Here is a 14135-nt window from a genome sequence, read left to right on the forward strand (position 1 = left end):
AAAGAGGCAGTACTTCTATTCTTGAGGGACATCGTGAAACATTGAGGTGTGCTTAAGCACATCATTAGCGATAGAAACCCTCGATTTATGGGCGCATTCTGGAAGGAGCTATTCAGCTTGTTGGGAACTGAACTGCACTTCTTAACAAGTTTCCATCCTCAAACTGATGCACAAACGGAAAGGATTTATGCCATCCTCGAGTGCTATCTGAGGCATTATGTCAGCGCAAATCAAAGAGACTGGGCTAAGCTACTTGATATAGCCCAATTCTCTTAGAATTTGCAACACAGCGAAGCGACCGGGAAGAGTCCCGTTGAGCTCGCAACTGGGCAACAGCCAACACCCCACAATCATTGCCCATCAACGTTGGATTAAAGAATCTGGGCGCTTATCACATGGCCAAATTTTGGGAGGAACAATCCGATCTAGCCAGGTTGTATCTTGACAAGGCTGCCCGCAAAATGAAGAAATTTGTGGACTCGAAGCGTCGTCCAGTCAACTATAGGATTGGAGACAAGGTTATGATGAAATTAAATCTACGGAAGTTCAAATCACTGTGAGGCGTACATCACAGTATGATTCGCCGATATGAGGGCCCATTCGAGATTGTTGCCAAGGTGGGTATAATCTCTTACTGACTGGACATGCCGCGTCATCAAAAAATCTATCTCGTCTTCCACGCTAGCCAACTGAAACCATATTTCGAAGACATGGAAGATAAGGATCGGGCGTAGTCCAGCCGCAGTCAAGTTTTTATTACTCCACCAACCACAGACAAGCAAGTAGAGGCCATCATAGACTATCAGTTGGTCCGTGGGAAAGTATGGGGCAATTCGAGCGCACAGTTCCTTGTTCACTGGAAAGGAACTTCGCTAGAGGAGGCATCATGGGAGAAATTCGAAGATTTGTGGCAGTTCAGATAACAAGTCCACAATTATCTTCAGTTGTGCGGCGTCAGGGTCGTCTTCATTTTAAGTGGGGGAGAGTGCACCCCCCCCCTCCGCCGCCGTCACACCTATTAATTTTCCGTAATTTCAGCGACAGCGTGGCTTACCCGAGCCCAAATCTTGGACAACCATTGGTGGGAAAACACTTGGGGCCTCACAGAAATCATGAGATGCCATCAAAAGGCACCTTTAACAGAAAGTCAGCATACCAAAGGACAAGCAGCCGAAAGTGGGAGAGCATCTTTGACATTCTGGGCCATGGTTGACAGTAGGATCCATCTAGGTTGCCTTTCCAGCTCTGCCATGCTCGAATGCACCAGGCAACTTACCAAGCTAGAATGCACCAGGCTGCTGAACAGTCTTGCCAGCCCTGTCAACCACCCCTTTTGTATAGACATTTTGATTTCTATAAATAGTCATTAGACTCATTCTTTGTAATCAGCAGATATTTGATAATACAACAGAAAAGGGCACTTGCCTCCCAAATCTTGGTCTCTTTCTTTCATAGCTTTCTTGCTTGTTTCGTGTGATTGACATCGCTTCAGCACGATTGTATTGTTTATTGTTTAGGACTGAAGCTAAGTAGCAGTTAAGCTAACTTCGATGTCCTCACAGAACCCTTAGAAAATCGGTTCCGTGACAATAACCCCCTAATGGTTCTCTATGAAGGTCTCAGAACAGAAAGGTTGTTCTAAATCAGAATCGAAGACCTATAATGGAATGTAGGGGTATACATAGGTCGGGTTGGTTAGGATTTTGCAATTACCAAACCAAACCAATTATATTGGGTTTTTAAATCTATAGACCAAATCAACCCAACAAAAATCGGGTTTTTTAATATTGGATTTTCTCGGATTTCTTGGGTTTTTCGGGTTTTTCGGGGTTTTTTTCGATAAACTTGTGTTCCAAATATTTCTATAGTCCTAAATACAATTTTACCAATAACAACCATGTTTTTATTTTTTAGTATTGGCCTCAACTATGCTAGTCAATAGGTTGTATGGTTCCACTTTATAAAGGTCTTTACTTTATAAATTATTTTTCACTTAACACCAAAATGCTAATAAAAGCTTAAAGCAATTGACCTATCCAACTTCAATTGAACCTTAGATAAACAATTAGAAAGAGCAGGTTGGAGTACCATGGACAAATCAATTGCTTTAAGTATTGTAAAAAGTCTAATTTCTTCAATTGTCAAAACAACAGGACCTTAGAGAAACAATGTAATACAAAAGCTTCTTAATCGATTAAAAACTATACACTAACTTTCTTTTAATTAATTACCTTGAAGTAGTAAAGATTCCAAAAATAGTCATAAAGCAAATTGTAGTTAACTATCCCTCTAATCAATCCTCAAAGGCGAGTCTGTATATTCTGAAGGAAAAGAAATAATTAACATATTTAATATTACATAATATAAAAAAATAACTATACTCATTAACAATTGAATATAAATTACTACCTTCTTCAACTTGCTCAATTTTCTGGACTTCCTCTAACATGTCTTCAAACTTATATTCTTTGAAAATACATTAATGTAAGAAATAATGTAAGAAATACATCTCTTAATTTTATATAGTCCATATTATTTAACCAAATGATTCAAAATATAAGTAAAAAAGTTTCAATATCTTTTTAAGTAACGGTCAATTACTCATGTTAATCATCTAAGAGAAACAAAATAAACAAATGAATTCGACAATAGGGAGGAATACAACAGATTTGCAAAAAAACTCGCTAATCGGAAAAAAAAATCTTAAAGCAAGGCGTATGTATGCAGCTAAAAGAAAACATGTAAAATGAGAAAGGGAAGAACCTTACGGATGAGAGCAAGAGAGAGTTGATAGGGTTTGAGCTAACTTGGTTTGAGCTAATTGGGGGGTTTTGGAATAGAACGATAGGGTTTCTTGCTTTTGGAGAAGAGACAAAATGATTTCAATTGTTTTAAGTGTTTTAGAACAGCTTTAGGACTAGTCTAGTTCTGCTTTAGGACTAGGTTTTGATTTGGGCTCAATTATTCTTTTATGGGCCAGACAAAAACAAATATTTACATAGGCTATAAAACCAACTTAAAATATTATGCTAAATACAGAAATTATAAAAAAAATTAAGAAATATTTATAACTTACATTCTAATAAGTATTTTTATCTATCTAATATATAAAATATGTATACATGTAATGTCGGGTTGGTTTGGTTTCGATTTGACTTTTTTTAGTTAAAACCAAACCAACCCTATTATGGTCGGGTTTTATTTTTCAATACCAAACCACTAGTCGGGTTTTTTTTCGGGTTGACTCGAATTTTCGGGTTGGTGCAGGTTATCGGTTTGGTTTGTACCCTGGTGGAATGGGTGCATTATCACTGTGATAGACTAATAATAGCTTGTGACAGCTTCTTTTTCCCCTACTTGTGCTTTCATAATCTTTTTCCAGACCTTTATCCTAGATGGTTCTTCAGTTGGATGCACTACAAGGATGAAGATTAAATCTAGGACTGATGGAATTACTTGTCCGTCAATAGAGATCGCGGAGTTCAACCACATTCCTCAACGAAAAATATATTGTGGTATCTTGCCTCCAAAAGAAAGTCGCCGAACATGATTTTTGAATTGAAATGTAAATAAAAAGTACTACATTCATATTATAATTTTTATGGTAAACGTAATACAACAATTATTGCAATTATTCATTTCTGTCGTGCATAGGTTACAGGCATACAATCGTGTATTTGAAAACTACAACAAGCTCAAAAACTTCCATTATCCTTGCCGAGGAATAGATCAGAACACTGCTTTACTGTGTCCTCCGGGCAAGTAACTGGAAAAAAGAGAAAGAAACAAACAAATAACTGGTGATATGATTCTTAGGGTAATTATGCAGGCAAATAAGTATTCAAACATCAGAAGAATGTGGTTTTAGGCGAACCTGTGTGACCCACAGTTATCTCGGACTCGTAGATCTCATGGTCATTTCCTCCCTGTTAGAGTAAAAAGCAGGATTCTAACTTCAGGTCAACCATGAAGAAAAAACTTCAAGCACATCAGTAACTAAAGACTGACCTTGTATGTCTTGTCACCAAAAAAGTGAATTTCATTAAATTCTTCAAGGTATCTCAAACAATAAGTCTTGTCCCATCCTTGAGGAAAAACCTGTCATGAGCAAGATTACAAAATCATCCGTCAAGAATACACTTTAAACATTAAAGTATCAATGAGCACAAGTATAGGCTTAAAGTCGCTCACATCAAAACTAATTTGGCCTCCAATGGAGAAGGTGAGGTTTAGGTGTGCAAACTTTTTTCTGAGCACAGCTACCATTGTTTGACGTATCTTGTGTACCTGAACATAGTTCATTAAGTCTTTAATTTATAGAGAGAGAATCTGCCAGGGGTACATTACTGCAACACATATATGTGGTACTAGAGCAGTTGTGTCTACCTTGTCATACTTCTCAAATTCATCCCGTTCTTCCTGACTACAGTTCCTCCCTATAGGTGAGACATTTAGCATGCCACTTCTGAACTCAATGAATGTTCCTCTGCAAAGGAGAATGATTAAGAAGTTTTCCACAAAGAAGCACATAATTCTACTGTTCAATTTTGATGACCTTTCATGTGCTCACCTCTTTATTGGAATATCCAAGTCAGCAATGTAATGGAGGGTAAAGTTAATAAATTCCTGCACATCATTTGCATCCCATCAGGATATATTTTGGCCCTTATCATACAAACTCATTTCCAATTCAGTTGGGTGAGCTTAAGTGATGAACATGAATGCTCACCCAACTTTACACAATTAACTCTTCATTGAACGTTCACTATTATGGGAAAAGAAAGACTATCAACTAAATGCTGAAATTTACAAGCATCTGTTACCCTTTCTTGGATGTGTATTATCACCTAAAGTTTTTACCAATTATCGAAGAAGGGAAGCTATAAATATCTTGAATCAACACTTTGTTTTGGCTTTTAATGGACAAATTTCTTTGTTAAGGTTACAAATTCCAAGTATCATAGAAAACATGTGATATGTCAACAGAAAATTAAGATAAACTATACCAAGCCAATTTCACACAAGAATTGATAAAACAAATGCAAATACGGAGAAACACATCCAGAAAACGCCACTCTTATATAGTAAGTCTTGAAGTAATTACTGAATAAAATTATTCACCTTGAATCTGTTTAATAACTTAGTTATCAAACTTCCATTAACTATCATACATGTTAGAACTTGTGAAATACTCCATAGAAGATATACTTTCAAACTAATTTATTGTTTCAACGAAATTCTTTCTCGTAAGTTATCTTATCAACACAAAATTAAAAGGATCACTAAGCCCTTCTCGAACTGCACTTGGTTGGGTATGTTCCCCGCTGGACTTTTAGAAAAATAAAGCATTTCCTCATTAATAGGGAAAGTGCAGTGACTAACCTTGAGCTTCTCGTCTCCAAGAAATGACTTCAAGCTCTGCATACAGGGAATCATGTCATTTCAAAAGATATCACCCTGCTAATTATCAACTAAGGAGAATGAAAGAAGAGATGCGCTTTGAAGTTGAAAAGAAAGAAAAACTCTCCAAGTTGTTCCATATATCATGAGACTACTGTTTAGTCAAATGGTTGTGAGTAAGAGAAGTTCCATTTCCATGTAAATCATATCCAAATTTGAACTACAAGGTTAGGATCCAACTATGACATGTTTAGGGAATAGCAAATGTGCATTTATTGCATATCTTAAGAAGTTCTGACTTGGTAAGAGGCGCTTATGTTTTGGCAACAAAGATGTTGGTTTAAGTTTGAGGATAAAGACAGTATCCAAATATCTCGTTTTGTGACAAAACAAACTTGCACTCACGCGTAAAATTACAGAGATAAGTTGTCAAATCTTTGCCAGTACCTGTGTGCCAATAAGCTTGCCATCCTTATGTGCTACAAGGCCATTTTCAGAGAAACAATAATCATAATCCTTTGTAACTGCATCACAGATATTAGAGGATTGGTTAATAGCCACACATTGAGAATTTTCTAACCTCCAGCAACATTAGTCAAACAAGCTATTATTACAGATAATTTTATTTAAAAAATTGAAGGAAAAATATACTCCCCCTTCTACATTTCAATTGTCAGAGATTGTTTGAACAAGTAGCATAACAGTAAAGTTGAGATAAGTAGTAGTAGTAGTAGTAGTAGTATTTTACAGAGAAGTTCTCCAAAAGTCGAGGTTAATGTTATGCCTTGCTATGTTTGAGATTTCTCTGAGGCTAAAAGTGGGCTTCATATTACTTTTCAAATTTGTAAAATATTCAGCGTGAATGACAAGAAAAGACTTCTATCTATGCAAATTGGAACGAGTAAAAAGCAATGCCAGCAACGTTTTTGGGGTAGAGGGAGTTAAACAAAAAAGACATTTGCCAAGGGGGAAGGAAAAGAGCACGGCAGGGGTCTTTACAATTTATGACACCCCCATTATGACCAACAACCAAGGCTTCAGTATAAGTAAAGTTCAGTTTTGTGTGACTGGAAGAACTGTGCCCCACGTGAATTAAGTGGCTAAAAGATTTGTCTTCGTTTGGCTGTTCGGCCCACATAAATGGACAGAATCGCAATAGAATCATAAGAGATCATTGATAGACTTTTTTTTATGTTTTTGTTTTTTTCACATTGATAATCATTGATCGACATTATTGATGACCATAGATTTTCTTTTGGTTCACCGGACATCAATGTTTATTATACTTATTACTTCAGATAATGATAGATAAAGTAAAACAGCGAGAGTGATCATGTTACAACTATTTTGTGTTCTTTCTTGTCATTGGAAGTTTCCTTCTTCTTCCTTTCAGAGGGAACGGGGTTAACAGTTTACTACACTGTCATTTTCTGGTGATAGTTCTTGCGATAATCATATCTGCTCCATATGGACATGCCTGACCTCAGGGAAAGTTTAGCATTAAAGTTAACCAAAACATACATCTCATCGGCATACATGGAGCTATAAACATAGGACTACTTATACACGCCAATAGAAAGGTCTTGACTATGAAAAGGAGCACTGGGAAAACATACATTTCATCTGCATGCATGGAGCTATTACCATAAGACTACTTACACATGCTAGTAGAAAAGTCTTTACTTCGAAAAAGAGCACTAAACTGAATTTTACTGAAAACTTTTCGTACAAGACCTTTTTTTAAAGTAAAGACTCAGTTAAGTGCTCTTTGGCGAATGAAACCATAGTTCTGCTCTTGCTCTAATACTAAGATGAATCTTAGATACTGAGCTACAAACATGAGCTACAATAAGCTCATTTGGCACCTTGATCACAACCCTTCGCAAAATTTTTATGTTCTAAACTTTTGATCATAACGACTCCACATTTAATATATATAAAAGCTAGTTAAGCTGACCTGTCTTGCCAAGCTGTTCTGATATCTTAACCAGGTCAGAACCCCCAACAACTCCGACAGTAACCACCTGCAGGAAACAAACAGATAAGTAGGAAGGAAAAAGAAATTAAAGAGAGAAAAAAAGGAGGAGAAACAACAACAACAACAAAAAAAAAAAAAAAAAGACCCAGTGTATTCCCACAGTTGGGGAAAAAAGAGTATAGAAAAGGATCATCCACCTTTCTAAGTTCCGTCATAAATTTCAACATTTCTGGAGTAACTTCCTGAAATTTTGAGGTAAGAATTCCGAAGAAGAGTCAGTTAGCAGTACAAAGATGAGTTAAAAGTCATTACAAGTAAATTTATGAAAAAGAGTGGAACAAAAGAGAGGAAGAATGAGAACAAGGGACTAGATTTAAAAAAATAATTTGGAGGCAAGCAAGAAATGAAGTGTTGAAAAGAGTTTCACAAGTGATGCTTTTGCTCTAGTGGTGCAGCACTTCCACCACCAACCATAGGTTATAAGCAGCAAATACAAGCAACCAATTATACAGGCAGATGCGCAAGAAACTCAGTAGCATTGCTGAGTTGGATAAAGATCAGCAAGTAAATTTACTTTAAAAAGAAGAAAAAAGATCATACCTTGCGAGGTGCTGTAAGAGTTCCATCGACATCAAACAGAGCAATTAAACCAGGCTTCCTTGCAGCCATTTTTAACCTATAAATTCTCAGCAATTCTCTCTCTCTCACTGCATTCAAACATCAAAAATGTCAACTTTGCCACTGCAATTATTCAAAAAACAAAAAGCGTCTCTGGATATGCACAAGATTATGTTATAGAAAAGGTAGACATATAGATACAAGTGGTATTTTCATGTTACAGAAAGTGCAAATTTTGCACCGACGGAAGAAAAAGAAGAAGAGACGTGCAAGAGAGGTCATCAAAATACACATGGCATTGCAAAATGAGGATGTTACAGTCAAGACTTATAAGGTTCAATGTATGAGGAAGAGCATTAGCTTACCTCACCAAAACGTTCCTTCTCGGACAGATCTGAACTGCTTTCACAACTTTGATGATAGGGGGTTTTGGAATTTATAGCATTTTGAGTGGAGATCTGATACAAAGACATAAGCTGCCAAGATCTGCACAGTCCAACTGAAAAAAGTCCGATCTGCTACGTGCTTTCTTCAACAAGTGGCCAATCGTGTGATGCCAAATCATCATCTTACTGCGGCAGTTGTTCGATGACAAATCATCATCTTACAGCGGCAGTTGTTCAGATACACGTATTTAGAAGATCTAATTGGAGGAGGTTTGTAAATTGTTGGACCAGAAATTTGAGATAAAAAATAGTATTTGGTTTCATTTTGCTTCCTTATGACACATTTGTTTGAGTTTGTTCGAAAGTGATGTTTTAGGAATGACATTTTATTAAATTGAGTTTTAATAAGCTTTGATGTTGACTCCAAAATTATTTCTTGTATTGGTGTACTAAATTATAAACTTTCATTTTGCTTGTCAATTATTATATGACATCAATAATATCTAGAAACGATATAAGAGTTGAGAGCAACATCAAGATATGAAAGAGAATTCATTGGAAATTCTTTCATTTTATGGTCCGATAAAAGTACAGTACATTATGTCGACTCTAAATACAAATAAGTTGATTCTTCCAAAAAAATATATGAGCTCAAAATTTGCTTAAATTTCTCAATAACATGCTTAGCCAGTATATAACTATACGGATCTATGGGACCCTTAGTATGATGAGGAAGGAAACATCGGAGAAGGCACATTGGAACATTCCAAGTGTAGGGTCGATTATGATTTGCATTTCTGTTTTGTCCACCTCAAGTTATATGCGCATATTTTTCTCAAGATGCTTGCAATTAATATCAGTTTGACATAGTTAGGGCAAACACAGTTGATGAGGAAACTTCGCTACTTCTTGGCCAGTATATAGTGCATAAGCAACTGCATATGAGGGCCAACCTTTTCTAGAAACCCTCCTTTAAATCTTTGAAATTCATTCAAAACCTCATCCACTTTGCCTTCTGTTAGTAGATTCTCAGCTCATATAAGACTCCTATAGCCTATGCATTGCACGCAAACTGAAACAACATTTTTGATAAAATGCAAAACTAAAGAAACTCAACATTTTCCTCTCTGGTTTCAACTATGGCTGTACAACGGGACGGGACGAGACAGGACAGGACGACATTTAGCCGGGACAAAACCTATTATATCATTCATATCTTCCCATAGAACTTCTACTCTAGACTTAGAAGTAGAAGGCGGGACGGGACAAACGGGACGAAATGGCCATCATGTCCCATCCCGTATCCCGTTTAACATGGGCCCATCCCGTTTAGAATTAAGTGGGACGGGACACGAGACGGGACCGGGACGGTTCGTCCCGTTGGACAGCACTATTTCACCTATCTCCGTACTCCTGGCTGCTTTAGTTTATTTTTATTTTTTGTTCACCATTAAGCAAAATTCCTTGAAACGAAGATGTCTGCGATAACCACCAAATATGCTTTGGATCAAGTAAAGGAACCCATATAAAATTACAAAAGAAAAGATCAAAATAAATATACGCCAGCTTAAAAGTGGGTTAACATAAACGCATGCAGATGCTAAACTGAATAAAGTAAATTAGCATCTATGGTACATCCCTTTACATTCACATTCAATGACATAAGCGCTAATAAACTACCTGAAAGATCCCTCTACTGTATGATTCAAACCGACCCTCCACTTCCTTTCCAATTTTTTTCCTTTTAATCTTTTCTGTGACAGAGTATGTCCTTCCTTTCGACTCTGTGGATATTATATGGTGCACAATGTAGAGCTTTTGTATGGCATCAAGTAACCATCCAACTATCTCACATTTGATGTCCAGAGGAGAAAAATAAAACCATGTTTGTGGGATAACTATACCAGTGGAGACTCTGTGATTGGTTGAGGAAGCTGAATACCCGGTCTTGATGACCATCCTTTCCGCTGCCTGTAGGCCTCAACTGCTTGCAATCGAAGTCTTTCTTTGGAAGCATCTTGTGCATTCTTGAATGCCTTCATAAGGAGAAAACAAGTAAGTTTTACCATATGAATTGCAGTATATACCAAGGTCAATGCCATAAGCATAGGCAAAGTTTAGGACTTCAGATGTCAATGCGGGTGTATATAATATGACATAAAACCATCCAACTGTACCTTTGGAACAACCAACTTAGGTGGAGCTTCAACAACTTCACCAAATTTTATTTCTTCACGGCCGGGGAAATCCACATTTTCATCCATATTGGCATTCTTATGTTTCTTCTTTCTTGCTTCTAAACGCCTGCATAGATCCAAATATAAACCATTCAGTAACAACCAAACCCCACCACCCACCCCCAAAAATAAATGAAAAATGAAAATATGGCATCACAAAATGTTTGTATACGCGAAATCCTTATTACATTTGCTTCAGGCAAAACAGGCTAATCTGGGTGAATCCTTTTTCCTTTGCTTACAAACAAAAGTTGCTTCATTGGCCCAAAGTTCAAATTGCTAATAAAATGTGAAATTCAAAGGAATACATTCTGCCAGCATAAACAAACAGTAAAACAATGCTCAACTAATTGTTATGTCTTAAGTAGTAGTAAGTCATTTGGGGGGTGGGGGGTGGAGAGGAGGGAACTCAGCTGCATCTTAACCATCAAAAACAAAGGAGAAACAAGCAAGTAATATATTAAACTAGAGAAAACAGGTAACGGTGCCAAAAGATTAGTTGCTAAATTCAGTTAATAAAATACTGAATCTGAGCTAGAGTCAAACTTCTCATAGAATAAAGTGCAGCCTTAGCATGATTAACCACCTTACTGCATAACAATGAAGTTACGGATTTGACTCCCTCGATACTCCAGGTTAAAATGGATACCCATCTCCCCTCATGAAATAGAGTTGGTTAGTTGTTCTGCTAACAAGATATGCATCATATATATTTAAGATGATGTAAAACAATCGCTCTGCCTCTACTAACAATATAAAAAAATCTATGTGCCTCTACTTCAGCTCACCTTTGTTATAATAGAAAAGTTTATCTCAAGTAAATGTCACTATCTTTAAGGCAGGAAAGTAAAAGAGAGATCTTTCACTGGGGCATTAGTTCTTACTGTTTCTTTCGCTCCCTTCTCTTTGAACTAGTAACACCCAGTTCAGCCGTTTCAAACCGAAGGTCCTTCACTTCCTTCCTTTTTCTCTTTTTATTTCGCCTCTGATGTGAGTTATCTCCGACACCACTCAAATTGCTTTCATCATCTTTCCTTTTGTTACCCGCATTTTTAGCTTGATCTCGATCTTCTGAATGCAGTCTCTGTTAAGGGTCACATAAAAGTCCGAATTTTCAACACCTAATATAACACACATAACACATTTGCATTTGGAGAGGGGGGGGGATGCCAGAAAAAACAGTGACGGTCTTAGAAGAACAAACAGGAGGAAACTCGAAAGGAGGGAGAATTCAGGAGTTTCTTTTACTAATGATTCACAAAAATATGTAAGTTATTCGAGACAAAAAAAAGAACGACAAACCGATAATGACGAAAGACCATAAATGGAACAAGAGACAATGAAAAGATCAATCGCATTGGAAAGGTGCGACAAACTTAGCATACAGATGAGCATTGGCTTTTGTTTTGGCCAAAATGGAGACTAACCGCAAATACTTGACACTTCAAGTATACCTTTTATTTTTTATTTTTTTGATACGTTGAAATTGAATTTGTGTTGATAATTTTTTTTTTTTTTTTTTGATAAGTAACTAGAGATTTTATAAAATTCTGCACTAAGCCAGTGCATCAGGTATAATTACAGGTTGTGCAATCCCTCTATGGTGTCTAGCATTCCATCTAAATCATGTTTAACTAGATTGCACCAAAAAGCTAACAGAAAAATACATCTTTGTTTAAGGTTGTGTATGTTTCTTTTTTTGCCTTCAAAAATTCTATCGTTTCTTTCAAGCCAGACAGTCCACCAAAATAGCCAGATGTATGGCTGATAAAGTTAATTATTCTTTGATGTAACATGGAAAGGCCCCCCAAACAAGATGTATAATGAGTAGGAATCTTAAACAAACGCATGATAGCATCCAATTGATTATTTCAGAAATAAATAAAGATTGTATTTTGTTCAGAAAAAATATAAGTAAATGCACTTGGCTATGCTTTGGTAAAAATTAAGCTCTTCTGAACCATGTAATAGCTAAGTAGCACCTTTTTTTTTTTTTTTCCTATAGAAGGGAGGCTGAAAAATCCATCTCGCAGTCTTTAGCTCATAGACGAAGACAAGTGTTGGAGACAGAATAACTAGGAGAGCAAGAGAGTAAACAAAATTGCAAGGGACCGAGCCTTGACGTAACTTGGGCTTGATTGAACATGATGCTTTGAAGCTTGACTGCATGCTTGAGCTGATCATAAATCTAATAAACCTATCACTGAACAGTTCTGAGTCTTCCAAGCATATAAATGTTAATAAACTATACTTGCAAGCAGAGGCGGACCTATGCTATACCGAGAGGGGTCACCGGCACCCGTTAAGTTCGGCAAAAACTCCATGTATACATGTATAAAATAGTGATATATCAGTAGTGGGCACGCTACATACAAAGCAGATTTGGTTGAATCCAAAAGTACACCCCGACCTTCAAATCCTGGGTCAGCCTCTGCTTGCAAGATTGTCTTAAGGCAAATTATGGATTCTCTGAAGATAACACTGCCTACAACTAGAAGACTAGAATAACTCCAAACTCGGCATTAAAACCAAATTGTACAACCAAACTACAGTACAACATTTATCTCCATGAAGACAAGTAATACGAGGAGCCCGAGCTTAAAGATCCAAACTTTACCTTCCCATTAGCACTGCCGCCACCATCTCCTTTCTTCCTATCTGCATTATTGGATGAAGCTTTCCCAGCACCTAAAATCATAAATATGAAAAAACCATTTCGAATTAAATACTAAAAACTAAAAAAACTATTAATTTCCCACCAAATACATGTATTAGAAAAACTTCACGAGCAATAACATAGATACAAGGGAATGTACTGTATTGTGTATCTGAAAAGGCCATAATTTGACGGAGCTTAGAGGGAAGAGCATCAAGGGAGGAGGGGGTGGGTGGGGGAGGGAGCCTAGTGGTGCCTCCATGAGCTGCTCTGTAATTCTTCTCTCTTCTCTTTTTCCCTTTCCCTCCCATCTTTGTTCTCTCTGTAATACGCTAAACCCTAATGCACTATTCTTTTCTTTGCAGAGTCGAAGCAAAGCAGTATTAAATGCAAACAGGTCCTCTTATGCTTTAAAATGTTGAAATAGAACCTTACAACTTTTTAAAATCTCAAATATTCCCTCTAGATGGAGAGTTCTCATCATTTTTAAACCCACATAATTAACAATATCATTAAAGGATCCCTAGTGGTGTTTAAGAATAATCGAATGGTCCACAATCGAACCTAAACCTCAATTATGGAATCAAATTTCCATTAATTTATCTAGTCGAACTACTCAGATCAACCATTCTGAAATTTTAAACTTGAAAGAACCCAAATTGAAGACACTTTGACAGAAAAAAAAATTAGAAGCTTCTCTATCTTTGATATACATATTAATTACGTAAAGATATAATTTTAGCTACTCAAACTCCTATCTTTGTAGTGGTTGTCCTAATTTTTGAAATTGGTAAAGAAAACAGTTTAGTTACTATACTAGGTTATAGGTTCAGTTGGTCAATGGAATATTTATTATATCA

At 36.6% G+C, this 14135-nt stretch overlaps 2 protein-coding genes across 3 annotated transcripts; both read right to left on the bottom strand.

Annotated features, from left to right (window-relative positions):
- Positions 1-3539: 3539 nt before the first annotated feature.
- On the bottom strand, positions 3540-8491 carry LOC107826247 (phosphomannomutase-like). The gene is made up of 12 exons (XM_016653211.2): positions 8362-8491; positions 7979-8085; positions 7576-7620; positions 7358-7424; positions 5848-5924; positions 5383-5418; positions 4571-4626; positions 4387-4486; positions 4192-4287; positions 4009-4098; positions 3875-3926; positions 3540-3766 (listed from the first exon to the last, which is right to left on the bottom strand). The coding sequence occupies exons 2-12, from the start codon at positions 8045-8047 to the stop codon at positions 3696-3698; spliced, it is 759 nt and encodes a 252-aa protein (XP_016508697.1). The 5' UTR covers positions 8048-8085; positions 8362-8491; the 3' UTR covers positions 3540-3695.
- A 1422-nt stretch (positions 8492-9913) lies between these two features.
- LOC107826248 (uncharacterized) lies at positions 9914-13653 on the bottom strand. 2 transcript variants are annotated; one of them, XM_016653212.2, is made up of 5 exons: positions 13424-13653; positions 13237-13307; positions 11504-11703; positions 10560-10686; positions 9914-10418 (listed from the first exon to the last, which is right to left on the bottom strand). In XM_016653212.2, exons 1-5 carry the CDS (start codon positions 13584-13586, stop codon positions 10281-10283), a joined length of 699 nt encoding a protein of 232 aa, XP_016508698.1. In that variant the 5' UTR covers positions 13587-13653; the 3' UTR covers positions 9914-10280. The 2 variants fall into 2 exon arrangements, with proteins under 2 accessions (XP_016508698.1, XP_016508699.1); XM_016653213.2 differs by having other exon boundaries at positions 13436-13650.
- Positions 13654-14135: the final 482 nt, after the last annotated feature.

The sequence above is a fragment of the Nicotiana tabacum genome, chromosome 13 (genome assembly GCF_000715075.1).
Source record: "Nicotiana tabacum cultivar K326 chromosome 13, ASM71507v2, whole genome shotgun sequence".
Classification (NCBI taxonomy): domain Eukaryota; kingdom Viridiplantae; phylum Streptophyta; class Magnoliopsida; order Solanales; family Solanaceae; genus Nicotiana; species Nicotiana tabacum.

What these genes read in the sequence shown, in the direction of transcription:
- LOC107826247 (XM_016653211.2), bottom strand. Translation starts at nt 8,047, where the DNA reads ATGGCTGCAAGGAAGCCTGGTTTAATTGCTCTGTTTGATGTCGATGGA. An exon ending in TTGGAGACGAGAAGCTCAAG is followed by an intron (nt 4,627 to 5,382) that starts GTTAGTCACTGC and finishes AATGATGTGCAG; the next exon opens with GAATTTATTAACTTTACCCT. An exon ending in AATTTGAGAAGTATGACAAG is followed by an intron (nt 4,288 to 4,386) that starts GTAGACACAACT and finishes AACTATGTTCAG; the next exon opens with GTACACAAGATACGTCAAAC.
- LOC107826248 (XM_016653212.2), bottom strand. Translation starts at nt 13,586, where the DNA reads ATGGGAGGGAAAGGGAAAAAGAGAAGAGAGAAGAATTACAGAGCAGCT. An exon ending in AGAAGGGAGCGAAAGAAACA is followed by an intron (nt 10,687 to 11,503) that starts GTAAGAACTAAT and finishes GGATCTATGCAG; the next exon opens with GCGTTTAGAAGCAAGAAAGA. An exon ending in CTAAGTTGGTTGTTCCAAAG is followed by an intron (nt 10,419 to 10,559) that starts GTACAGTTGGAT and finishes CTCCTTATGAAG; the next exon opens with GCATTCAAGAATGCACAAGA.